At 38.8% G+C, this 27,432-nt stretch overlaps 1 protein-coding gene across 1 annotated transcript; it reads left to right on the plus strand.

Moving 5' to 3' along the window:
• Nucleotides 1–4,163: 4,163 nt before the first annotated feature.
• On the plus strand, nt 4,164–26,964 carry MS3_00005648 (uncharacterized protein). Its single transcript, XM_051213737.1, has 6 exons — nt 4,164–4,361; nt 15,491–15,870; nt 17,224–17,676; nt 18,641–19,160; nt 20,059–20,699; nt 26,004–26,964. Exons 1-6 carry the CDS (start codon nt 4,207–4,209, stop codon nt 26,537–26,539), a joined length of 2,685 nt encoding a protein of 894 aa, XP_051069741.1. The 5' UTR covers nt 4,164–4,206; the 3' UTR covers nt 26,540–26,964.
• The last annotated feature ends 468 nt before the right edge of the window (nt 26,965–27,432 follow it).

Below are 27,432 nucleotides of genomic sequence, written 5' to 3' on the forward strand. Positions count from 1 at the left end.
AACACTATAAATAAAAACAATATATTTGTAATATCCCAATGAGTAGAAAATTAGATTTTCTGACGTTTCGTAACTCAGTGTAAGTCACTTCTTCAGAGAATAAATAACCAAATTAAGATTAATCCAAGTTTAAATAGTACAACGGAACAATGCAATAATAATATTTGATCAATCAAAAACGTCAGAAAATCTAATTTTCTACTCATTGGGATATTACAAATATATTATTTTTATTTATGACAATCAACCCAATGTTCAATTTATTCGAAATTATCAAATGAAACCTTGGTGATGATACCTATAACTGGAACACTGGTTGGAATTCTTCTGCACGGTAAGACTTTTGTTCTTTCAGTTAACCTACTAATACAGATGCAATTGAAAATCACATATGGACAGGTTACCGGCATAATTGTAAACTGATTTCATAATTTAAACCAAAACTAATGCCAGTATTAGCATTTCTACAATATTCATTACTTTAATATTTCTAAACACAAAATACTTACTACCTATGCGTTAAGTTATTAACCAACGGCTATTAACACACATCGTTTTATTATTATGGTAATCCCATTTTTTATAGCTCAAATCTTCACCCAAATTTTCATTTCAAGCGTATTAAGCATGAAGGCAGATGATTTAAAACTATTACATGTATTTCCCGACCAGATGCTGCCGCCTTCTTTTTGATTTATCTTTCAGCTTATCAATATCCAGAGGATTCTACCTCTTCTTGGTAACCTCCGGCGCGCGACAATCCCATCCCATTTGGTATCGAACCAACACCACGTTGATTCTAGTAGGAGAGTAGTGTAGTGGCATTGGACCATAACCACACAATCCTCAAAGCTGAATACGAGATTACTCGGAAAATAGATATTCAATATTTAACGCGGAGAAATACCTAAGGATAGAGAAGGCGCGAACAAGGTATTGAATGAATTGGAGTTGATCGAATGGCATGGCTCGGTCATGCAGGCGTGGTCCCTGCGGAATATTACCTTATATCTTTTATTCATATTAAATATATTGTTCTTTCTCTAGCCTAAGCTTGTTCTTCATCATGTATTGGTAGTTGTTACGATACAGTGAGTTGGTGTAGACGATAATGTGACTTCCACGTAGGGTCTTATAGATTAGGCAGTTATATCATGACAAATCTACAAATTTAGGATTAGGTCTATTATTAGAGCAGTACTAATATCATAGTAGACCATAATTCTACATTTTCATACCAAACGTAAATCTTTCAGTTGATGCTAGCGAATATGCCATGAAATATTTCCTTGTTGAGCTTTCTGTTTATAGGCTTGTTGTCCATAATTCTTCATTCTGGCTAAAGTTTTTCGGCAAGGTTGTCGTCTACGGGACAGAGGTTGCTGACTCCGTGCCTAACCCTCCTCCTTTGCCCGAGCTTGGGACCGACACTTGGCCGTTTACCGGACACCATCGGCAACAGCCTACTGTAGTAGAGAGCAAACAAAATTTCATCTGAATAGGAAATTAAGAAAAAACTCTGGATAAGATACATTGTAGAAATCATCAGACTGCATCACGAGACAAGAGCAAACTTGGAATCCTAGGTGGAGGAGGAAAAGAGGATTACCAAGGAACACACTGCGTCGGGACTTGAGAGTACACATCGATAGGATAAGTAACATCCCGAAAAGATTGCCCAGGACAGAGTTGGTTGAAGAATCCTGGTGGGTGGCCTGTGTTCTACCACAAAGCGTAACAGGCCTAAGTACGTAAGTAAGCAAATAATCCACTATTGCTTCCTAGACACTTCCCAATTTTCATAGCTGCACTTTCGTTAACCGTAATATTATGACCTGAAATATCCATGAGTGACAATTTAAACATTCCTACTATGTTGTGGTATCGCAAGCATGTAACAAGTCCTAAAGCAGTTTTTCGAAATCCCTCTTACGTGACGGAAGATGGTGTTGATCAATTTTGGCATCCGTCATTCTCCTGAGGTTCTATATTCTTGTGTTTTCGCTCGTAAGAAGTACTTCGTTTAGATATGTGTCGTATAATCAATAGTTTTCCCATAGGCAATTTATCTTATCAAGCATTCTCTTTCGAGAGCCCTTATTAGTACATAACCCGACTAAACATTTACAAATGATGGAAACCATAACTTTTAGACTTTTATATTGCTCTTAAATTACGGATGATTTACTACAAATCACACAACACGACTTTCTCGAGCTACAAGCCAGCTCTCTACATGTCATGCAGTTCAATCTTATACTTAGAATGTTAAACACATGTACTCATAGTCATCAAAAGAAAGATCATTCAGAAATACGGCTAATTTGACTGGTAGGTCGACGAAAAAAGGAGACAATTTGTCTTTACATAGCAACGGAAAAATAGGTATGTAGGTAATAGGGATGACCAGTGATTGTCAATGCTACCACCCGAAACTTATTTTTTTACAATAGCTACAGTGAGAACCAAACTAGAACTCGAGAGTGATGGGTGAGAAGACATTATATTTGAATTCTTGAAGTATGTGTGACCTAAGCTAACTAGATATCGTAAGCCATATGCAGCGAACGAGGGACAAAACTAGGTCGGCAAAGGTGGTTAACTGAAAACCTCCAGTTGGGAGTGTGTTCATTAAAATTAGTAGAGCCAGGCACAATGTCGAAGACTTGCGAAACTATTTCTTTTGAACTATTACCAATACAGGTGTGATATATTATTCAGCCGAATAGTACGTTACAAATCAATGGTGATTCGTAAAATCTATTGACGTTCACATCAAATACTTCTGTGGTGACTCACATTTATCACGAGAACACGACTGGTTTAATAAAAACAATTATTATTATAACCAACTGTACCAGTGTTTGTTTTAATGTGCTAATGACAGCTATATTTTGCTTCCATTCTTTTACACACACTTTGATTGTAACTTCGCGCGAATTCGGTTACGTTCTGCAACCAAGCTTGTATCCTGGCACGATTTCGGTATCCTTTCGATACCACGAGATCGCCAGCGAATATATCTCGACTTGGCCCATTAATTGCCTTCTGATATTTGGCTTCTCGGGGATTTTATGGATTTCATTGGTTACGTTCAACCCTCGCCTTCTGATTCACTTGGCACGCGATCCTTGGTAGCGGCGTTCATAGTTAACCTCAACTCGACACCACGCTACACTTCAATAATCTTTCCAAAATAAGCTACGTTAAAATGTTAGCAACTAATCTGGTCAGGCTAACAGGACTATAATTACCAGGATTAGATCGAAAAATGTTTTCAAAACGAGGACATGCTATAAACATCCTTACATTTACTTCATAACCTACCTTGCGTTACTGAAAAATCAAAACGTATATTCAAGGGTTCCGTGAGAAGTCTTAGCTTCCTCGGTAGCTTGAAATATATTTCATTTTCTTCTGTCACTTCTTTTTCTAGCATCTTTATTTATTAGTTCAAGGATTTAAAGTTCTTGAATGGCCATTGCATTCAGGTATGTATTAGTGCCTCGATTACTTCAGTAAGACATGTATTTCTACAGAATCTATTAGCTAGAACAGTCTGGGTAATCCAATAACGGTTCATTAACCACATGCTTCTTGTGTTATTAAAGTCTTCAAAAGTTAGGATAAATCATGTGAGCATGTAATAACAAAGAAGCTGATGCACCACATTGTCCTGCTGATCTAGCCAGCACAGGCATACTTCTAGGAATGTGCTAAAAAATTAAGAGTGAGACTGAGTAGCCCACTTTAGGTTCAACTAACCATGACGTCAAATAAGTCTAGTATCTCGTTGATTCTTTAACATATAACAAAACATGCGTTGAGACAGTATCAACTAAATTTTACTCGAATGAGCTCTCCGGTACTTCTGCTATTATGTGTTTTGATTTCCCAGATCGTGAAGAAAACTATCTAACAACAAATACTTTCCGCTAGAAGACCTAAGATAACGCTCACCTGTCAATAATTTGTCAACCGTAATGGATAGGTTCCAACCAGTTCTTTTACATAAATAACCTTCATGAGCCAGTTTTATGACTACATTAAATGAAATAAAACTTTTGTTGAGAATAATGGTACAAAAAAATGAAATCAGCAATTTAAGATCTGACAGCAATTTAAATGCTACTGGTATTCGAAAATCGAGTGTTTAAATAGCTCTAGTCAAGACGCGGGATAATATGTTGATTTGAATGTGTCTCGATGACTAGCCAGTATACTGGATTTAAGGTTGAGTTGACGTCATCTCAACTTGGGAAAATTGTTGGTGTTGTCTCAAATGTTAGCGAAAATAAGATCAGCCTTACCGATGCAGTGATCAACAATTATCCTCCTACTATCCCTTCGTTTGCTGTCGAGTAAGTTCCTTCATTGTTTCATTTCATACTTTTCTATGCACATGTTAGTTTTTTTATATGAAACTTAGTATTTGCTTTACCCACCAACTTACTATGAGTCTCCCGTGTTTATGGTACTGCTATAGGAATTTTTCACGTTTCTACCAATAAACTAGTCTGGTCGCCTAAAACACTTCAGATGTAGTTATCTGAAAGCGGTCTTCCTGCGTATTATTGTAACTCCATTTACATAATAGTTAACTTGGAGTCAGAGCTCGTGTCTGAGGGAGCTGGTCTTAAAATGTAAGGTATTTGTAGGCTATTAATTCACTCCTCACGTTTACAGTAATGTCGTCTCCACTCCATAAGTTTTGCAAAAACCTGCATCTTATTATTTTTCACTAAAATTTGCTTCATTAATCCACTTTTCTTGATGACTTAAAGATAATAGCATTAGGGTGATTCTGATGGTCAGTAGTATGTGACATAGAACGTGGATACAAACACCTGTTTGTAAATGAATTCATAGTTTGTCTTACCTAGCAACAGACGCACTGTTTCCATTTCATTATACACTTTCTTGATCAAGCCAAAATTTATGGGCGACCTTTCAGTGACGTTAAATCGAACTTGAAAATGTCCAAATACTTACTAGGGCTCAATAAACGTAAATTTATGTGAGGAGTTATGATTACGATTTACAGTTGAACGTTGGGTTTAGGAATTATATTAAATGTTTTAATCACAAACTGACATCGGTTATAACGTCAAAATGCTATTCAGTCGAATTAACTCATGAATTTCGCGCCAAAATCCAAGACTTGCTGACATAGGTCTGATCGGTTCGTCCATAAATTATGGTATCACCAAATAAACAATGTACTACGAAAAAGTACTCTCCAGATGTAGCTTATTGAAAACTCAGAAAGTAACTAGTCTCAAGCTACCAACTTAGACATAGAATACTGCTCAGATAAATAACATCATTAAGTAATTTAAACTGTTAATTATAAAACAATAATTCAACCAGTCAGTCATAGGCAACATAGAATCGGACACTTGTGCATTAGTTCAGGTTCTCACACCACATTAACACAGTGAGACAAAATTATTTCAAAACAAATCCCACAGTAGTAGAAATAGTAGTAACAGTATCAGTGGTGCTACAAAAGACTAGGTAAAGGAAAAAACAGTATAACGAGATCTCAAGATTAAGGTTCTAGGACGGAACAAAGAGACAATACGCAGGCATCATTGTGAACAATTCTGACCCATTCCACCTCAATTCTCTAACCACATAAATCGAATGATTTATGTTGCGCATATCTGTTTGGTGCCTCCTTGTACCAATGTTTATGTGTTTGAGTCGTAAATAAATAATATCTAACCATTGGTTACGATGATCACGCGGACAATAACCAGGTGGTTTACACGAATTAATATGGTTCAGTCTAGTTGTCAATGTCTTCATGGACTGGCTCTAGGTATGGGTTTGAGTGGTCCTAGCTTTCCCCTAACCTATTCTTACACCAGAAGACACTGTCCGTCGAGGTAGCCAGTGGTCGGGCATGTATAACACACTTTTCGTGGTTTTATTCTCTGAGCTCAACAAAACTCCAAAATCATTCACCTGAGCTACAAATCTTCACCATCTCATTTATAACACATGTCCAAACTAACTTATTTGATGAAAAGTCATTGCCTCATCAATCTTTTTGTTGCGTTTACCTAGTAGCGTATGTTTAACTTTGGCATTGCTGACTGTGTGATCCCAAATTACACAGGCTATGCTTTTAAGATTCTTAAGATCTCATGGTGTGCATTGCGTAAGCATAGCCACAGAGCTCAAAGAACCCAACTCAGACGAAATCTTCAGCTGGATTATAGTGTGAGTTTAAAAAGTGTATGAACTCAGTCACTGACCTCATAGATTGATGCCACTTATAGAATCGATCATCACTAGCTCTTTTATAACCTCTTGTCCCAACCGCCACTGTACGTCATGGTTGTGGTGGTTAGGCGCACTTAATACACACCTTGACCATTTTAGTCGACGAAGACAGCCTCAACTAACTATCCTGGTAATCAACATACACTCTCTATTATCCGCCCCTTTGTTCAATCACACTCGAGTGCCTCAAAGATATGTGGTCAAAAACATGCAGTCTACACATGTCGTCTTCTCTGTCCTTATCATAACTGTATATAAATACAGTACAAACTTACGTACATCTGTTACCCCCCAGTGGAGCATAGGTCACCGACCAGCATTCTCCAACACCCTCTGTTCTGGGTCTTCCTTTCTAGTTCTATCTAATTTTTGTTGATTTTTCTCATGTGTCTCCATTTCCCGGCGTAATGTGTTCTTTGGTATTCCTTTCCTCATTTGGCTTTGAGGGATCCGAGCGAGGGCTTGACTTGTGATGCAGTTGGTTGCTCTCCTCAATGTGTGTCCTATCCACCTCCAGCACTTCTTCCTCATTTCTTCCTCCACTGGGATCTGATTTGTTCTTTCCCTCAGTAGGTTGTTGCTGTTAGTGTCTGGCCAATGGATTCGAAGTATTTTGCGTAGACAGCTGTTAATAAACACTTGTATATTCTGGATGATGGCTTTCGTAGTTCTCCAGGTTTCAGCCTCATGCAGTAGAACTGTCTAGACATTTGTATTGTAAATCCTGACTTTGGTGTTGGTTGACAGTTGTTTTGAGTTCCAGATGTTCCTCAGTTGTAAATATGCTGCTGTTGTTCCATCGATCCGCGTCTTCACATCTGCATTAGATCCACCGTGTTCATCACTGATGTTGCCCAGATATGTAAAGTTTTTTACATCTTCCAAATCTCCTCCGTCAAGTCATTCGATTGTTGCATGCTGTGTTGAATCAGAGAATCGTTTCCCTTTGTGTGTGTTGAGACCTACTACGGCTGAGGCTGCTGCTACACTGGTCGTATTTTCTTGCATTTGTTGTTGCGTTTGCGATAGAAGAGCCAGATCATCTGCGAAGTCTAGATCGTCCAGCCACATCCTAGCTGTCCACTGTATCCCATGCTCCTCCCGATATGTTGATATCTTCATGATCTAGTCAATCACCAGTAGAAACAGAAATGGTGAGAGTAAGCAACCTTGCCTGACACCGGTCTTTACCTCGAACGAGTCTGTCCATTGTCCTTCATGCACGATTTTGCAGTTTGATCCATCATAGGAATTCCGTATGATATTGACTATCTTCTGAGGCACGCCGTAGTATCGAAGAAACTTCCATAGTGTTGTCCTGTCCACGCTATCAAATGCTTTCTCGTAGTCAGTGAAGTTGATTTACTATTACCATTACTTATATTATTATTATTATTATTATTATTATTATTATTATTATTATTATTATTATTATTATTATTATTACATAGGGAACTTAATTGGTAGTCATTTTATTTTACTATTTCTTACTTAATTCACATGATTTTATACATTAGACACTCTTCGATCAAACATTTTATACTTATTAAATGCGTTATTGGCTATCGAAACTCAATAACTCAATGAGCAACATACTGTCATTTTAAACGACAGATACTGTGTTTGCGTCTCTATAGTTATCACACTTGCTGATATCGCCTTTCTTTGGTATCTTGTGCTTCTTTCCAGTCTGTTGGTACTTGTTCTTCATCCCAAATCTTGCTGAAGAGAATGTGGAGTATCCTTGCAGTTACTGCTACATCTGCTTCCATTGCCTCTGCTGGAATGTTGTCTGGTCCCGATGCTTTGCCGCTCTTGATTTGTCTGATGGCCATGCTGATCTCTTCAATTGTTGATGGACCAACATTGATTGGGAGGTCCGTGGGTGCTGCTTCGATATTGGGTGGGTTCAGTGGAGCTGGTCGATTCAAGAGTTCTTTGAAGTGTTCTACCCACCTGTTTTGTTGCTCTTCAATGTTGGTGATTACCTCGCCTTCCTTGCTTTTCACTGGTCGTTCTGGTTTACGATAATTTCCAGAGAGTTTCTTTGTCGTGCCATACAGTTGTCTCATGTTTTCTTCTCTTGCAGCCTTTTCCGCCGTCGTTGCTAAATCTTCCACATATTTACGTTTGTCGGTTCTGATGCTCCTCTTCACCTGTTTGCTTACTTCTGTGTATTCAGCTTGTGCCTTGGCTTTTTCTGCTCTTGTTCGGCTGGTATTGATCGCTGCCTTCTTGTTCCTCCTTTCTTGAATCTTATCCAGTGTATCAACAGTGATCCATTCCTTGTAATAGTGCTTCTTATGACCCAGGACCTCATGACATGTTGAAGTGATTGCCTCTTTTATCCCTTTCCAGTTACTCTCTGTAGTAGTTGATGCAGATATGGTCGATTTGGTTCTGCGTAGTGTGGTGCGGTGAAGTCCATTTGGTATTGTATATGCGTTGTTGCTACCTCCCGACCGTTGTTGCTACCTTGACGTGGTGGTCGGGCTTGCATATCGTGATGAAGCAACCGAGCTATACTGGCTGGAGCAACCGTTCCTCAAGGTCCTACCATGTCAGACAGGTCGGTTGAAGAGCGGTAAGACTAAAAGCAACAAACCCAAGGTCCGAAGGTGAAGTCGTACTGCTGACTGTACAGAGGTGTGACAGCAGTAAGGTGTTTCCTTCAAACAACCAGCATGACGGCGATGCTGCCTTCCCACAAGGAGGGGTGGGGTTAGAAAAGGTCGACCCTAAAAATTCACACCTCACGGATTTCCGTCTCCGGCGGTAAGGCCCTTTGAAGAACGGAGCTAACACGTCAAAAACCTCCCACGAAAAGGCCGTGCGCGACCGGCCTCAAGCAGTTGTCCCTTGGGCACTGCGGTCACGCCCTCAGGTCACTGAGACCTCCTCTAATCCAATTTCCTTTTCAGGTACCTCCAGAAGAACCCTTCCACGGTGTGGGCAACCGGGAAGTGATAATCGCCCTCATACCTCTAACAGCACCCAAGACCACTGTATTCATAATCAACCTTCCTCTTCAATTCCTATTATTCCTCCTACATCGACTTTCAACCCTAAACTTCCTCCGGCTTCCTCCTCAAGTGTCACCATAGCCAACGATTCTAGTGCTCAAAACTCTGTCCCAGGTCTACTGAAACCTCGCTCCAAACTACACATTGGAACTTTCAACGTACGCACTCTATGTCAAATCGGTCAGCAGGCTTCCTTGGCTAAAACCCTAGAGTCTCTTTCCATTGATGTATGCTGTGTCTCCGAAACACGCATACAGGATTCCAGTGTGGTCATTCACTTGACCTCACCTCGGCAAAACGGAGAGCCAACGAGATACATCCTACGTGTATCTGGTAACCCGATGGCCAGTTCTCGTGGACTGGCGGGTGTAGGCATAGCACTAAGCATGAGGGCGGAACAAGCACTGCTAGAGTGGATCCCCGTCAACAGTCGTCTATGTGCTGTTCGGCTAAACGGCTCCGTAAAAACTCGGAAGGATAAGGACACACGTCGTTGCCTTTTCGTCGTTTCTGCCTACGCTCCCACTGACTGCAGCTCAGATGATGTGAAAGATGAATTTTACAGAAAGCTATCTGAACTTCTTCAGAAAGCTAGACGCTCAGACGTAGTACTCGTAGCAGGTGACTTTAATGCCCAGATAGGTAGTTTAAACCAAACAGAAAGGCATTTAGGTGGATATTTTAGCATTCCGGCACAGCGAACAGATAATGGTGACCGTCTGCTGCAACTGTGCTCAGACAATCGTTTATTTTTAGCAAACACAAATTTTAAGCATAAGGAGAGACATCGTCTAACGTGGCGACCGCCTGCACCAAACCAACGATGGACTCAAATAGACCATATTGCCATCAGTCATCGTTGGAGAGGGTCGGTACAAGATTGTCGCTCATTCTGGAGTACCTGCTTGGACTCCGACCACGCCCTAATACGGGCACGCATCTGCTTGCGCCTCACTGGACGCAAAAAAGCCACAGTAAAAAGACCCATTAGAACCCAACTGAGTAGCGAGGAAACCAAAAGTAGGTTCCAGGAACAACTGAGGTCACGATTAGGTAGTTCTGAAGACGAGGCTGACCCAGATGTTGCTTGGAATGAAATACAAGCAGCTGTGGAAGCAGCAGTGACATCTATTAGCGACATAAACCACAGAGTTTCAAAGAACCAGTGGATTTCTTCAAAGTCCATCACACTGATGGATTCTCGCAAACTCGTCCCATCAGGTTCTGAACATGATGAAGAGCGACAACAAATCAGATCTAGGTTAAGAAAAAGTCTAAGAAAAGACCGTGAGCAGTGGTGGGCAACGAAAGCAAAAGAGATGGAAAAGGCGGCGACTATAGGGAACACAAGACAGCTTTACAGACTAATAAAAGAAACTGGAATTAATAAGTCAAGTGTGAGATTATATCGGAAAAAGACGATACACTCATCTGCTCCCAGTCCAGGCGTTTAGAACGATGGGCGGAACATTTCAGAGAATAGTTCAGCTGGCCTTCAGCTACTCTACAACTACCCTCCATTCCCAGACAGTGTGAATGGAACATTGAAGTAGGTCCCCCAACTCTTGCTGAAGTTCAAAAGGCTATAGTTAATCTGAGACGAGGAAGGGCAGCTGGTCCAGATGGATTGACTCCAGAGGTCTTCAAGGATGGTGGGCCAATTTTAGCGATTAGGTTGACTAATATTTTAACTAAAATCTGGGAGTTAGACGTTATTCCATCTAACTGGTCACAATCACTTATCATCCCAATATATAAGAGATGGTCAAAATCATCCTGTGACAACCATAGAGGGATTAGTTTAACTAATATAGTATCTAAAATACTAGCCTCGATAATTATTGGACGCCTAACTAAGGCACGTGAACTGCAAACACGAGAGAATCCAGCTGGCTTTAGACCTGGTCGTGGCTGCATCGACCACATATTCACCATTCGTCAGATTCTAGAACACAGGCATACTTATCGGCGTCCGACAATGGTGGTCTTTCTCGACTTAAAAGCAGCATTTGACTCTGTAAACCGCGAGATTCTGTGTCAGTGTCTGTCATTGAGAGTTGTACCCCAGAAGTACATAAACCTTGTAAAGGCTCTTTACTCGAACAGTACCAGTCGAGTCAGAGCTTATGGCGAACTGTCATCTACTTTTGCAATCTCAAGTGGTGTCCGTCAGGGCTGTCCACTTTCCCCATTTTTTGTTTAACTTCTTCATAGACCTATTGATGGAAATAACATTCTCGTCGACTGAATTCTCGGGTATTGATCTCCTTCCAGGAGGTCCACTTATCGACTTAGAATACGCAGATGACATAGTCCTGTTTGGTGAAGACGCTGACAAAATGCAGAGTCTTCTGGTAGCACTGAGCAACAACGCCAGGATGTTTGAAATGCGCTTCTCTCCCTCTAAATGCAAGTTGTTGCTTCAGGACTGGTCTGTGTCAACACCTGAACTAAGGATAGCGAGTGAAGTAGTCGAACGTGTTAAAAACTTCACTTATCTTGGAAGTTTGATCAGCCCTAATGGGTTGGTGTCTGACGAAATCTCAGTACGGATTCGAAAAGCTCGCTTGGCTTTTGCCAACTTACGTCACCTATGGCGAAGGCGAGATATCCGTCTATCAATAAAAGGACGAGTATACTGCGCGGCAGTCCGTTCTGTTTTAATTCACTCCTTTCTCCCAGTCCATGTCGTCCCATGATGTCTACATATCCAGTATTGTCCATTCCAACCTTGGCATTTAGGTCTCTCATGAGAATGGTCAAGTCCTTTGGTCAGTCAGTCAGTCAGTCAGTTAGCTACAACGTAGGACCAGGCACATATATGCATCGGTCCAAGTTGCCATACCTCATTAACACAACAAGATGGACACCGGATTCATAAAAGTAGTTAATTCAGTGGTGGTAATATATAAAAGAAAGATTGCAATAAGGATATAGTACAGAAAGAAAGAATTAGTTAGTAGAAAGAAAGATAGGAAGCAATTTTAATCTCTTAGTTTAAGAGAAGACAGAGAGTGTATACACCGACGCCATTGTGACCGATTCTCAGTCATGTCACCAAGAGTCTCCAACCATTGGTTACGATAGTCACGCGGACCCCAACCAAGTAGTCTGCATCTACCTACATGGCTCAGACTATAGGTTAGTGTCTTCAAGCACTGATGCCACGTTTTGGTTTGGCCGCCCCTAACTTTCTTCCAACCATTTCCAATACCGGATAGCATCGCACGTCGTGGTAATCGGTGTTCAGGCATACGTAACACGTCGCCCAACCATCTCAGTCGATGAAGATTAACAACCTCATCAACTGATTTACCATCATTACCTAATACCCTGCGTCTAACCTCACTATTACTTACCCGGTGATCCCAACAGACGCCAGCAATATTTCTAAGGCATCTGTGGTCAAATACTAATAGCTTACGAGTGTCTTCTACTCTTAATGGCCATGTTTCGCTGCCGTAAATTAAAACAGAACGGACTGCCGCGCAGTATACTCGTCCTTTTATTGATAGACGGATATCTCGCCTTCGCCATAGGTGACGTAAGTTGGCAAAAGCCAAGCGAGCTTTTCGAATCCGTACTGAGATTTCGTCAGACACCAACCCATTAGGGCTGATCAAACTTCCAAGATAAGTGAAGTTTTTAACACGTTCGACTACTTCACTCGCTATCCTTAGTTCAGGTGTTGACACAGACCAGTCCTGAAGCAACAACTTGCATTTAGAGGGAGAGAAGCGCATTTCAAACATCCTGGCGTTGTTGCTCAGTGCTACCAGAAGACTCTGCATTTTGTCAGCGTCTTCACCAAACAGGACTATGTCATCTGCGTATTCTAAGTCGATAAGTGGACCTCCTGGAAGGAGATCAATACCCGAGAATTCAGTCGACGAGAATGTTATTTCCATCAATAGGTCTATGAAGAAGTTAAACAAAAAATGGGGAAAGTGGACAGCCCTGACGGACACCACTTGAGATTGCAAAAGTAGATGACAGTTCGCCATAAGCTCTGACTCGACTGGTACTGTTCGAGTAAAGAGCCTTTACAAGGTTTATGTACTTCTGGGGTACAACTCTCAATGACAGACACTGACACAGAATCTCGCGGTTTACAGAGTCAAATGCTGCTTTTAAGTCGAGAAAGACCACCATTGTCGGACGCCGATAAGTATGCCTGTGTTCTAGAATCTGACGAATGGTGAATATGTGGTCGATGCAGCCACGACCAGGTCTAAAGCCAGCTGGATTCTCTCGTGTTTGCAGTTCACGTGCCTTAGTTAGGCGTCCAATAATTATCGAGGCTAGTATTTTAGATACTATATTAGTTAAACTAATCCCTCTATGGTTGTCACAGGATGATTTTGACCATCTCTTATATATTGGGATGATAAGTGATTGTGACCAGTTAGATGGAATAACGTCTAACTCCCAGATTTTAGTTAAAATATTAGTCAACCTAATCGCTAAAATTGGCCCACCATCCTTGAAGACCTCTGGAGTCAATCCATCTGGACCAGCTGCCCTTCCTCGTCTCAGATTAACTATAGCCTTTTGAACTTCAGCAAGAGTTGGGGGACCTACTTCAATGTTCCATTCACACTGTCTGGGAATGGAGGGTAGTTGTAGAGTAGCTGAAGGCCAGCTGAACTATTCTCTGAAATGTTCCGCCCATCGTTCTAAACGCCTGGACTGGGAGCAGATGAGTGTATCGTCTTTTTCCGATATAATCTCACACTTGACTTATTAATTCCAGTTTCTTTTATTAGTCTGTAAAGCTGTCTTGTGTTCCCTATAGTCGCCGCCTTTTCCATCTCTTTTGCTTTCGTTGCCCACCAGTGCTCACGGTAGATCGTACAAGTCCTGTGGTGGGCACTTCTCGACGACTTACTGCAATGTTTTGTAGAATTGATCTTTAGCGTCTTCATTGTAGTCGTTGGTAGGCGCATAGCATTGGATGACGTTCATTGAAATGCCCCATTTCTTTGTTTTGAAGAAGGCTTTGATTATCTTTGTTCCATGAGATTCCCATCGTATAAGTGCATTTTGTGCTTGTTTTGATAGCATCAATGCAACTCCTTGTGTATATGGGACGTTTTCTTCATGGCCGGAGTATAACAGAAGTTCCACTGAATCTAGTCGTTTTTGTCCAACCTGCGTCCAATGTGTTTCACTGATTCCAAGCACCCACAGGTTGTATCTCTTCATTTCTGCAGCAATTTGGAAGACTCTCACAGTCCCACACATTGTACAAGCATTCCATGTACCTAAATTAATGGCTGTCCTGGTTGTCAGAAGGGGCATCAGCCTCGACTTCCGAAGGGACTCGGCTTTCACCAAGAGGCATCATAACTCTTCTAAATGAAGACCTAACTCACAGCGTAGAGTTTAAATGGTTTAAATTATTTTTTTCTGGTCAGCATTTTTTTAGCAAGTTGGTTTTCGACGGGATGGGGACGCTAACCCCATGCCTGACCCTCCTCCTTTATCCGGGCTTGGGACTGGAAGTAGCCCTAGAGGGGCTCCAGGCGGAGTTACAGTGTAAACTGCGACATAGTATACCTGCCTGTTGTTTCGCCTACATCACAAGTTAGCAAATCCAAACTGACTTCATAAATTCACATCCTAGACTAGTTCTGAAGCAACATCTTTGTTCAGGAACACCATAGACTTCATTTTGTCAGTATATTCACCATCTGTGTGCCCCAGGTCAACTAGCGAGTTTCCAGGAAGGAGTTCAATTCCTTAAAGGGTAAACAAAGTATATTATTTCTAGGAGGATCTGACAAAAACAAATATTGTGAGTAGCCTTGGCGAACACCACTTTAAGTCACTACTTCAGATAGCAGTTTGCTGTAAGCTCTAACTCACTCATTGGTGCTCGTGTGAAGACAAAATCCCTGTACGTGACCATTGAAAGAATACTAGTTGTTGGTTTACGGTGTCAGCAAGCTCGTACGTTTAAGTTATTCCCTAATTTCTTTGATATATCTATACGTTTCATAATAGATGCATTTCTCTAGTCATAAAATTGATACTTATAATTTTAATATGATCATATACTTCATATTCTTAAATAACATACTACTCTCAACGTCCGTTTCCATTATGTTTCATATTTTTAATATACAAATGTACATATTACCAGATGTCAACAATTGTCTATTTCGGTTTTACAGGAGTAGATTCATCCAAAATATTCGCATTCTTTCAACTGCAAGTGACGGTGAATCCTCAGGTAGTGATACACCGGTTAAATGCCCAAATAAGTCCTCTAATTCTTCACGCGAACAACGTCGAGAATGGTTAAGAAACATTCCCAACGCTTGCAGTGTTTATGTATGCCCTGACTCACCGCCTATCATTCATAAGACAGCTGGTGCGCCAGGATCTGGTAGTAACATTAATGATATTAATAACGGTTTTGGACACTCAAACGATTTACAACTGTTAGACAATGCATTGGGGAAAGCTTCCATTCGCGAACCAAATGACTTAAGTCCAGCTCGTAAGTATGGTGTTAATAACCACCGTCATTCCAAACGCCGCAGTTACTCAAGTAAGTCAGGTTTTTGAGATTGATTACCTTCTGCTTTGTCAAAACTGGCAGTTTTTCAAATATATGATACCTTTTGAAGAATTCACCCCAATATCGAGTCCTGTGGTCATCTGAGTAATGCAAAGTTTAGTTTTCTTAGCGAAATAAGATCAGTTAGAAAACCACTGATCGTTGAAGAGAACTAGTTAGCTATTCTATCTTAATTTGAGACTCCTCAACAGTGCTACCCTCACTACTAGATTGCCTTTAGGTTATTGAGTTGGAATCCAGCGATCTGGATTTCACACACTAGTCAGTTGGGGATACAGAGCGACCGTCATTTAACGTCATCGGTGATAATTTTCTCACTCTTTATGGTTGAACTTCACTGGTCATGTGTTCGATCTCCTCCAGGTTTCTAATAAACCACGAAATGAGACAAAAATTTGTTAAGTAGTACTTCTTGGTTTTCGGTGGTTTCCCAGATGACTTCAGTTCATGATAAAAACTCCACATGCTATGTCAACTAATAATGCTTACAGTTTTCCAAGTCATTTCAATTATTGATACTAAATTTCTAACAATTTGTGCTCCTAGGCCTTTAGCCATACATCTGCTCCGCAAGTGAGTAACATTATCAGTCAGTTAGTCATATGCAACATAGAACCTGGCCCATATATACATTGGTTCAAATAGTCATACTCCATTAGTACGATATGAAATTGTCGGAGCGAATCCCAGGGTATTAAAAGTAATATCAGTATGAGAAAAGATTAGGCATCGAAGATACTATTCGGCAAGAAAATGTAAATCAGTGAAATAGAAAATTCAAGGTCTAAGGAAAGACACAGTGAATGCACTAGCGCCATTGCAAACTATTCCGACATGTTACCCAAAGTCACTAACTTTTAATTACGATAATCACGCTAATCCCGACCAGGTTGTCGTGATCTGCTTACATGGCGTAGTACATTAGTAATGGTATACATGTTAGTGCCGGGTCCTACGTTGTTGCTAAGAAAAAACATGTTAGTCTTCGGTTGTATTCGTATCGTGCAACATTCTTCAATTCAAAACACTGGAACCATTATTAGCTTAATATCACTGTTTGTCTATAATCACAAAACTAAGACGAAACCCGGTCACAGTAATTTCGTCTGAGCTATTAGGAGGAAATCAATGATTCTATCAAACAGTATGAAATAGCTATCAAAAAATAATGTGCACTATAAATAAATATCTCAGTTTATACAATTATCAAATATTTAAAGGACTATTGCTATTATAATTCAAAATATAGCTCAGTACTTATGTAAAATACCATTATTTTATTATCATTGGTTAATTTCCTACTTTAAAAAAATCTATACCTAGCGTCAGAAACAACTGGCGTGACAAGTGATATATCTGGTGCCGAAAGTGATTCGTTCCATCGTCATACGAATCCAGGATCAAGAGGTCAGTTCAACTGTGGAGGCAGTGGCAGTACTAATCGACATGCTCAAAATCGCGGTCATCCACGTGATAATAACAATAATAATAGTCACAATCATCGGAATGGAGGGAACACTGGACTAAATGGAGGTGGTAGCGGCGGTCAAAGAAATTTAGCAGATTGGGATCGGATCTGTGTTGAAGAATTTATCGATGAAGATTTTGATTTTGAAGGAAACTTAGCCTTATTTAATAAGAGTGCATTCTATGAAATGGTTGATTCACGCGAAGGTCATTCAATAACAAATACTTCTGACATGAATAATTCTTCCGTTTCTTCTTCTCTACCACATTTCATTGAAGGTCCAGATGGTGTTGGAATTCCGCTATTCAGTAAGTGATTCATGTGTTTTGTGGTTATCGTATAAACACAAACATTTGGTGTTGAATAAGTCAATGAAATATTTAAGATTTGAAAAATATTTCTATCAGAATAGGGGTTTGTGGAGATCGTAGTAATCTAATAGTTGAATTCATCGGTCGATTTAAGCTAGACCATCATGAAAAACCTGGAAGCACTGGAAGGCCGTTTCTTCCTAGTATGGGACTCCTCAGCAGTGCTCATCCACGGTCTCGTACCTGGGACTTGAACCCGTAATCTTTTGTCTCACGCGCGAACACTGAACCTCTAGACAACTGAGTTGGCATCCAACGGTATTAATGTCCAACCTCAACCAATCCATGATATTGCACGACTGTCCACCATTGTCTTCAATATGTAACTGCCTCACAACAGGCACGGTTAGACTTACTGGTCGCGGCTTCTCACTAGAACACGCGGGACGAAACGATCATCCAGTGCTTCCAGGTTTTCCATGGCGGTCTAGCTTACATCGACTCATGGTTTCAACTATTAAATATGTATATATTATTCTGTTAGTATTCCTTGGCTACACCTCATATTTTGAGCATCATAGATCGATGGAATAATAGCTTATTAATTTAAAAAAATTAAATTTTCAGTCACTGGATCACAGATTCAAACTCTATTCCCCATTTGCCCTCCACCCTTTAATTCTATACAGTTACTCAAGTACATAAATCTGTGACTTGTTAAATAAATCATATACATTAATCATTATATAAATTAGTCCGTTTGGTCATTTATTTTATAAAATAATTATTCATGTTCGTTTTTATTATGTTGTAATTTAATCACTGTTTATTTATTTGGCAAAAATTACTTAGCTGACTTAATCAAAGATAAGTGTCACGTTGCTTGTATTCACCATTATCTATTCATTGTTTTTACTTTCTTTTCTTACTCTGCTTCTCTGACTGTTTGTTTTTCTCTTAGCTACTCCAACTCAATCATCTAATTTAATAACAACTATGACAGCTTCAACTAGAACAACACTGACTATCACATCCTCTGGTAGTCATTATGAAGATAAGCATAAAATAAACAATACACAAATAACTACTTCCAATAATAAATCTATTAATCAACATAATTCTACTAGTTCAGTAGTAGCTACATCGTCATCATCATCACCACCACTAGCAGCATCAGTAACAGTTCATTCAGAAGGAAGTAATTTCAATGTTAATGTTAATAATAAACAATATTATATAAATTCTATAAAACAACGTAATAATCAATACTGGTATACATGTACAGGACAACGTGTACCAATATTTCCATTAGAACAGCGTCAACGTTTATTTAATTATTTAACTACAGGATTAAATTTAGATACTCAAATAAGTAATAAATTTCATGGTATTACATGGGGTCGATTTATTGAATCTGCTACTCGTCCTCTAATTGATAATATTATGATACATTTACGTCAATTAAATAGAACACCTCAAAGGTAAGAATTGTGTGTTTCTTTTTTTCTACCTTACATTAATAATCATTCCATTTCAAAGTACATCTGTCTAGTGAAATTTATTAATACTAACTGATTGGTTAGTGGGAAATGGTGTTCAAACCTGTCATACAATGGTCGAAAGTTAAATGTTTCAATCACAAAATCACTCTTTCACTTATATTCATTACTACTACATGTACTAACTTTTCTTATATCATGCATGACAAATCAATCTTATATTTTAAAGTACAATAAAACTTAAGATTATTACGAGAATTTCGATACAGATTAGATTCTGTCCCATTATGTACTTTACATTAATTTTCAAGAACTAAGGTGTTATATCCGAACGAAGAATAAAGGATTGATAACTGTTGGAAATTATTATTACATATACTTTTATTGGATAATTATTAAATAACTAAATTATATGTATATTCGCATTTTTGCTATCATAAGCTTTCATTTGACCTATTGACTATCATTAGACGATTTACTATTTTTGAGTTATTCTCAATCTGTTAGTTACAGCTCCTCACACTCACAACCACTTTGGACTTGATCTTGTATAATCGTTACTTTTTATTTTGTGGTGTGATTAGGTCTGATTTGCTTTTATATAAACTACGTATGTCTGAACTACGTTATTTATACAGTGGGCGTTGAGATTTGTGTTTTGGACTCAACGGGCAAAGCTAGGCGAGGAGAACCAATAAAGACTCCAAGTTGTCTCCAGGTTGCTTTTGCTGTTTTGACGTGTCATTGGTTTAACACAAGAACAAGGTCATATAAGTCATATTATTTAATGGTATTATAGAAAAGAATGTTTAATTTTTGTAATCGAGTTTTATAAAAAAGTTTCCCCTGTTCTTCTGTTATTACCTCACCTTTCTCACAGGATTATTCATAGACCTCCGGCTCGCATTCTAATCATATCAAATGGATCTAATCATTTAGGTGCAGTATTGTCGTTGAATATAGCTCGATATTTATCTACACTTGGAGCTTGTGTTCTATTAGTCACTCCATCTATGTATTGTGCTAAAACTAATAATAATAATTCAGTGAATGACACTACTACTGCTACTTCCGAAGATGTTAGTGATGAATATCCTACTGATAATTCCATAATGTCTACTATCTATCGACAGGAATTACACTTACTTATGAATTTAGCACCAAAACCAAATCAGTATGGACTAGATGATCTTGATGATGAAGAAGATGATGAATTAGACCAATACAGTGATGATGGGCGGGGAACAGATAACGAAAATAATCATGATGATAATAAGAATAATAAACAAATACCTGGACTCTATACATTTAATAATAATGATAATGGGAGTCATACAATTGATGATAATAGTATCAGTATTGGTTCATCTTCTGCGAATATTCGTGAACATAATGATGTTGACTTTGATAATATGAGTTGTCTCAATTATTCCGATATCAGTAGTATTGTCGATCATAGTTCAGTTGGACGTATATGGATGAGTCGTATGCCTGGACTGAAAATTATACGTCGTCCAAATTGTAAGTAGTATACTTGTACACATTTTTTTCAATCTATTAACAATTTTCTGGGCTGTTGTTGTTTTTGTAATTTAGATAAATACTGACCATTGCAAGCTCACTTATAATCGTGGTAATGAAGTCAAGTAAACAGACAGGAATAAATAACATCATTTCTCAGGTATATCATTCTCTGCAGCTAACCATTCCTTAGATTCCTAATATTGATGATAGTAAGTGAATTAGTTGAGTGTGTCAATCACTTCGTTTATTCTGGAATTTTCGTCAACCTTTTTAGGTTAGTGTTTGACGAAATATCGGCAATAATTTCGAAAAACTCACTTGACTTTCCTCAGTGTGTGTCGCTTTTGGTGTAAACGATTTATCCGCCCACCAACTAAGGGCCGTGTATAATACGCGGCAGTTCGTTAGCGCCTGAATTAATGATAGGAAGTGAAGTAGTTGAACACATTAACCGCTTCACTGATCTTGAGAGCCTCATCAGTTCTAATGAGCTGGTTTCAGCACATTTAGAAAGCTCGGTTAGTCTTTGATAACCTGCACCACTTGTGATATGAGCGAGATATCCGTCTATTCTGTTCTACTAAATTATTATGAAAAATGACCGTTAAGAATAAAGGGTATTTTTGGATTACTGGTATTCATCCATAGGTATCTTCGAAGTCAGCAATGCCAAAGTTAAACATACGCTACTAGGTAAACGCAACAAAAAAATTGATGAGGCAATGACTTTTCATCAAATAAGTTAGTTTGGACATGTGTTATAAATGAGATGGTGAAGATTTGTAGCTCAGGTGAATGATTTTGGAATTTTGTTGAGCTCAGAGAATAAAACCACGAAAAGTGTGTTATACATGCCCGACCACTGGCTACCTCGACGGACAGTGTCTTCTGGTGTGTTATAATCTCTTTCTTACGGTTATGACCCAGCTATTCCTATTGCTTAGTATTCTCGGACACCAATTCACTCTACAAGTCCCCAAATCAGAACACGGTTGAACAGGAAAGAGATTATATTCCAAATAAAAAGGTTAGATGGAAGTAAGAAGCACAATAGGGAAAACGTTAGTATATTTATAGTTTTTACATGAGAAGATTCTAGAGTATTCTGGTCATCTCAGCATCAGTCGAGCTGCAAAGCCACTACAACGACCTCACTAAACCATTCAGTCGATAGTAGCGACGGGCGGTGTGTACAAAGGGCAACGACGTGATTAGCGCAAGCTTATGACTTGCACTTATTAGGAATTCCTCGTTCACGGGGAATAATTGCAAGCCCCGATCCTCACCCGCCGGATCACGATTACACTACTCCATAAAGAAGCAATAGAAGTCGTACCCTAAACGAGCACAGAGGACCAGTCTACTATTTAGTAGGTTAAAGTCTCGTTCGTTATCGGAATTAACCAGACAAATCGCTCCACCAACTAAGAACTGCCATGCACCACCGCCCACCGAATCAAGAAAGGGATATCAATCCATCAATCCTCACAGTGTCCGGGCCGGGTGAGTTTTCCCGTGTTGAGTCGAATTAAACTGCAGGCTCTACTCCTAGTGGTGCCCTTCCGTCATTTCCCTTAAGTCTCAGCTTTGCAACCATACCCCCCCGGAGCCCAAAGACTTAAAGGTTTCCCGGGGACTGCCCGCGATGTCAATTATAAAACCAACGCGGATCGTCAGTTGGCATCGTTTATGGTCACAACTACGACGGTATCTGATCGTCTTCGAAACTCTGACTTTCGCTCCTGATCAATGAAGACATTCTTAGCAAATGCTTTCGCTGTAGTTTGTCTGGCGGCGATCCCAGAATTTCACCTCTAACACCGCCGTACAAAGGCCCCCATCTGTCCCTCTTAACCATTACTTCGGATCCGAAAACCAACAAAATAGAACCGAAGTCCTATTTCATTATTCCATGCAATAATTTTCAGGCGCACAGGCCTGCTTTGAGCACTCAAATTTGTTCAAAGTAAAGATGCCATCCGCTTCCGACACCCGTTTAAAGGCATCCGGAAGCATGCCAACAGGTCAACAAGACGAACTCGTCAACCCACCAGCACCCGTTTAACACAGACACGGCTGGAAGGCTGCACAGCCACTACACCGGGCTGAACACGTCCTGATTGTAACCAAAACCGTGAACAAGCAGCGGCATGCGACCGCACGACCCAGATTCAACTACAAGCTTTTTAACTGCAGCAACTTTAATATACGCTTTTGGAGCTGGAGTTACCGCGGCTGCTGGCACCAGACTTGCCCTCCAGTTGGTCCTTGTTAAAGGATTTAAATTGTACTCATTCGAATTACGGAGCCTCAATTGAGTCCCTTATCCGTATTTTTCCTCACTACATCCCCGTGCCGGGAGTGGGTAATTTTCGCCCCTGCTGCCGTCCTTGGATGTGATAGCCATTTCTCAGGCTAGGTTAGGGGAAAGCTAGGACCACTCAAACCCATACCTAGAGCCAGTCCATGAAGGCATTGACAACTAGACTGAACCATATTAATTCGTGTAAACCACCTGGTTATTGTCCGCGTGATCATCGTAACCAATGGTTAGATATTATTTATTTACGACTCAAACACATAAACATTGGTACAAGGAGGCACCAAACAGATATGCGCAACATAAATCATTCGATTTATGTGGTTAGAGAATTGAGGTGGAATGGGTCAGAATTGTTCACAATGATGCCTGCGTATTGTCTCTTTGTTCCGTCCTAGAACCTTAATCTTGAGATCTCGTTATACTGTTTTTTCCTTTACCTAGTCTTTTGTAGCACCACTGATACTGTTACTACTATTTCTACTACTGTGGGATTTGTTTTGAAATAATTTTGTCTCACTGTGTTAATGTGGTGTGAGAACCTGAACTAATGCACAAGTGTCCGATTCTATGTTGCCTATGACTGACTGGTTGAATTATTGTTTTATAATTAACAGTTTAAATTACTTAATGATGTTATTTGTCTGAGCAGTATTCTATGTCTAAGTTGGTAGCTTGAGACTAGTTACTTTCTGAGTTTTCAATAAGCTACATCTGGAAAGTACTTCTTCGTGATATGATACACTTTATTTCTTGTTGATGATCCATCATTACAAACCATACAAATTAGCATAATAATAATATTTTAGTATAAAGACTCTTCCCTTCTATAACAACATAATTAGAAATTATCTAGAAAAATGTAGAAAATAGTTTTTTTCTAAAGTATGTTTCTTTCTAACGTTAAACAGATTGTTAATTCATTTACAAACCCAATTTGTTGTTTGTATTTATTTATCTGTTTCTTTTAATCCACACTAATAACTAGAACTTTTAAATTTATACATAGTTTTAGAGTTTTAATTAATTACTACAACTTACTCCTCCATAGTTTCATTTCTTTTTTTTGTTTTCTTTAAAATCATGTATTAAATTCTATTTGCTTGTTAATTTTAAAGTAAAAAGAAAACAAGGTGTTAGTTGTATAAGCCATTAATAAATGTCACAGATGCCTGTGTTCTTTATGATTGTTGTCACTATGTTATTACTCCATTTGTTATATTTATGAAGTGTGTAGGTTTTTATTTCCCTTAGAAATATTGCTGGCGTCTGTTGGGATCACCGGGTAAGTAATAGTGAGGTTAGACGCAGGGTATTAGGTAATGATGGTAAATCAGTTGATGAGGTTGTTAATCTTCATCGACTGAGATGGTTGGGCGACGTGTTACGTATGCCCGAACACCGATTACCACGTCGTGCAATGCTAACGGGTGTTAGAGATGGTTGGAAGAGAATTAAGGGCGACCAAACCAAAACGTGGCATCAGTGCTTGAAGACACTAACCTATAGTCTGAGCCATGTAGGTAGATGCAGACTACTTGGTTGGGGTCCGCGTGACTATCGTAACCAATGGTTGGAGACTCTTGGTGACATGACTGAGAATCGGTCACAATGGCGTCGGTGTATACACTCTCTGTCTTCTCTTAAACTAAGAGATTAAAATTGCTTCCTATCTTTCTTTCTGTACTATATCCTTATTGCAATCTTTCTTTTATATATGACCACCTCTGAATTAACCACTTATATGAATCTGGTGTCCATCTTGTTGTGTTAATGAGGTATGGCAACTTAGACCGATGCATAAATGTGCCTGGTCCTACGTTGTAGCTGACTGACTGACTGAGTTTTATAGGTAATCAATGTCTAAGATTTACTTATTCAGTTCTACATGTTTCTAGATAATAGAACAGCTACCCAACATGTTTGTATCTCATAAACATTTACTTTGTAAAAGTCAACCACTATTAAATACTGCTAATAGCAAGTCTTAAGATAAAATAAAATAATATTTGTATGTTCGGTTTATATGCTTCACCTTCATTTCAGTGATAAGTGGTAATGATTAACTAGCGATTAATGCTTGTTTTGTGCCAACTGTAGATTCACCTCTGATAATAAAAATAATCTAACTCATTTATTAAGTAAAGGTTTGTGTACTCAACATCCCAACCATTGATTACAAGCATTTCATGGACCTGAACTATGATGTCAACATATTTTAAAATGTCTCAGACCAATAATCAGTTAGTACCTTCATGGATTAATGCCATATCTTGATCTTGCTACTGTTAGTTTTTTTCCCAGCCTGTTGCTATATCATCTGATATCAAATGTTGTAATTGGCGGTGGTTTCAATTATGTCTTAATTCATGTCCTAACCACCTCAGTCTATGGAGATTTTTGAATTCACCAATAAACTGTATGTATAAAGACTAACAGTCTTACAGTTGATATTTCCTTGCTAACAATTGTGTCAAATGTATACACCAATATTTTAGTATTCCATATTGCCTTCCTAGCTACCGATTTGCAACTATCACTTCATTCTTTCCCTCATTCAGTCTATTTACTTAATACGATGTCCAAAGATTAGGCCGAACATTCAAGTCTTAATTGATTAGAGAACGGATGACCTATAAACTAGTTCCCTCCAATCGCCTATGACATGTTAATTTCGTGTGTTTATTCTGTATATATAAGCATGTTACTGCATGGAAAACAATTCATCTGGCTAGTTGTCCTTAATTTTTAATCATTCAGAGGGCCTCAGTCGATAATACGGTCCTATAAGTAGGTATCACACGTCCACACATCATATCATTGCATTCATCTATCCACTAGCATTCTATTCATCGACTTTAACTTGAACAGCACTTTAATGCATTCTATTTGACTTTATATTAATGTTGATTTTTGTTATCTCTAGAGGTTAATTGATCTCTTCACTTTAGTACTTGTTCCCTCTTTTTAATCTTCTACAGCTGTTACCAAACTGCCAAGTAGTATACGCATTGACCTAGTGATAATTGGTCATTCAGATGACAGTAATACTGCAAATAAAGACAACTCATCATTATCATCAAATACGAATTTATTGTTTAATTGGTTGCGCAATCACAATTCCATTGGTGGCATTATTCATTTAACACCTTCCCAGTCCATTGTTGATTCTAATATTCTGTTAAGAAATGCTCAACACTTTGTTTGGGTGACTGAATTGGGCTTACCAATACTGACACCACAAGGTCATTTAACGTCATCATCTTCAACAACAACGCCTGCAGTGACTATCCCTCCAACTGAAGCCACATTGAATAGTAGTGGTACATCAACCAACACAACCACTTCATTAACTCACTTGTTAATTGATGTTGGACTTGGTCGAAATATTGTCCGGAAATTAACTGGTGATTTAAATCTCCTACCACCATATGGTCTATTCGATCTGGGTTCCATGATTCCTTTACGACCAGAACAACTGAAGTCAGTACAACAACAACAACAAATATCACGATAATTTCTTTGATTTAAACGTTGTGTTGGCACAAATCGTTCACATTTTGTAATTAATTTTCATGAAAGAAGATCTAGTTGACTTTTTGTTTTTTACTCTGCCTCGATATTTTGTATATAACAGTTGCAATGTTTCTATCGTTTACTTAATCACATAGTCTTTTAATTTCTTTTCCTCTCTAGTTGTTCTGTTTTCTAATTGAGAATATATACACTAGGATAGCCTAGTGTATTTTGATTTCGTTTCAATGTATGTTTTTGACTTCGTTGTCATGTTTTGTATTGTATTCATCTACAGTTTCCTTGTTATCTCACTTAATAGTCTATGTGATTTGTTCTTTCTTGTTCAGTAAGGCATAGATAGCATGACGTTATTCTGTGGAAATATAAAAAATGATTAGTTATGTATTACCTGTGTTCTTTCAGTAAAATTAGTAGAGATATAACTTGATTATTATCTGTTCCTATTACATTATGTGTTAGTCGATAGTTTAGTGATTCAACAATCATCTTCAATCTCCAATCATTCTGGTATGATTTACGATAACAGCGACACTTTCTCTCTTAGGCCTGATGAATCTATAACACTGATCCTATAAGAAAAATTTACTTGTTAAAAGCCTCAGAATATTCTTTGAAATTTTCGTCCATTTAATTATATGCCTATTGCATTCAATGATTACTGCTAACAGTTTCGTTTGCGCCAAATAATGAATTATTGTTTGTAAACAGTGAGGAAATTGCAACTAACTGACTCATCTGCAAACTTCCTTAAATTATAATACGGTAGCTTTGAATGAAAAATCATGGCATTAATCAATCCATCTATTCGGGAAACTTGGCTATACTGGAGCAATCTGTGTATATCTCAAAAGTGATTAAAATCTGTCTGGACCC

The sequence above is a fragment of the Schistosoma haematobium genome, chromosome 3 (assembly GCF_000699445.3).
Source record: "Schistosoma haematobium chromosome 3, whole genome shotgun sequence".
Classification (NCBI taxonomy): Eukaryota; Metazoa; Platyhelminthes; class Trematoda; order Strigeidida; family Schistosomatidae; genus Schistosoma; species Schistosoma haematobium.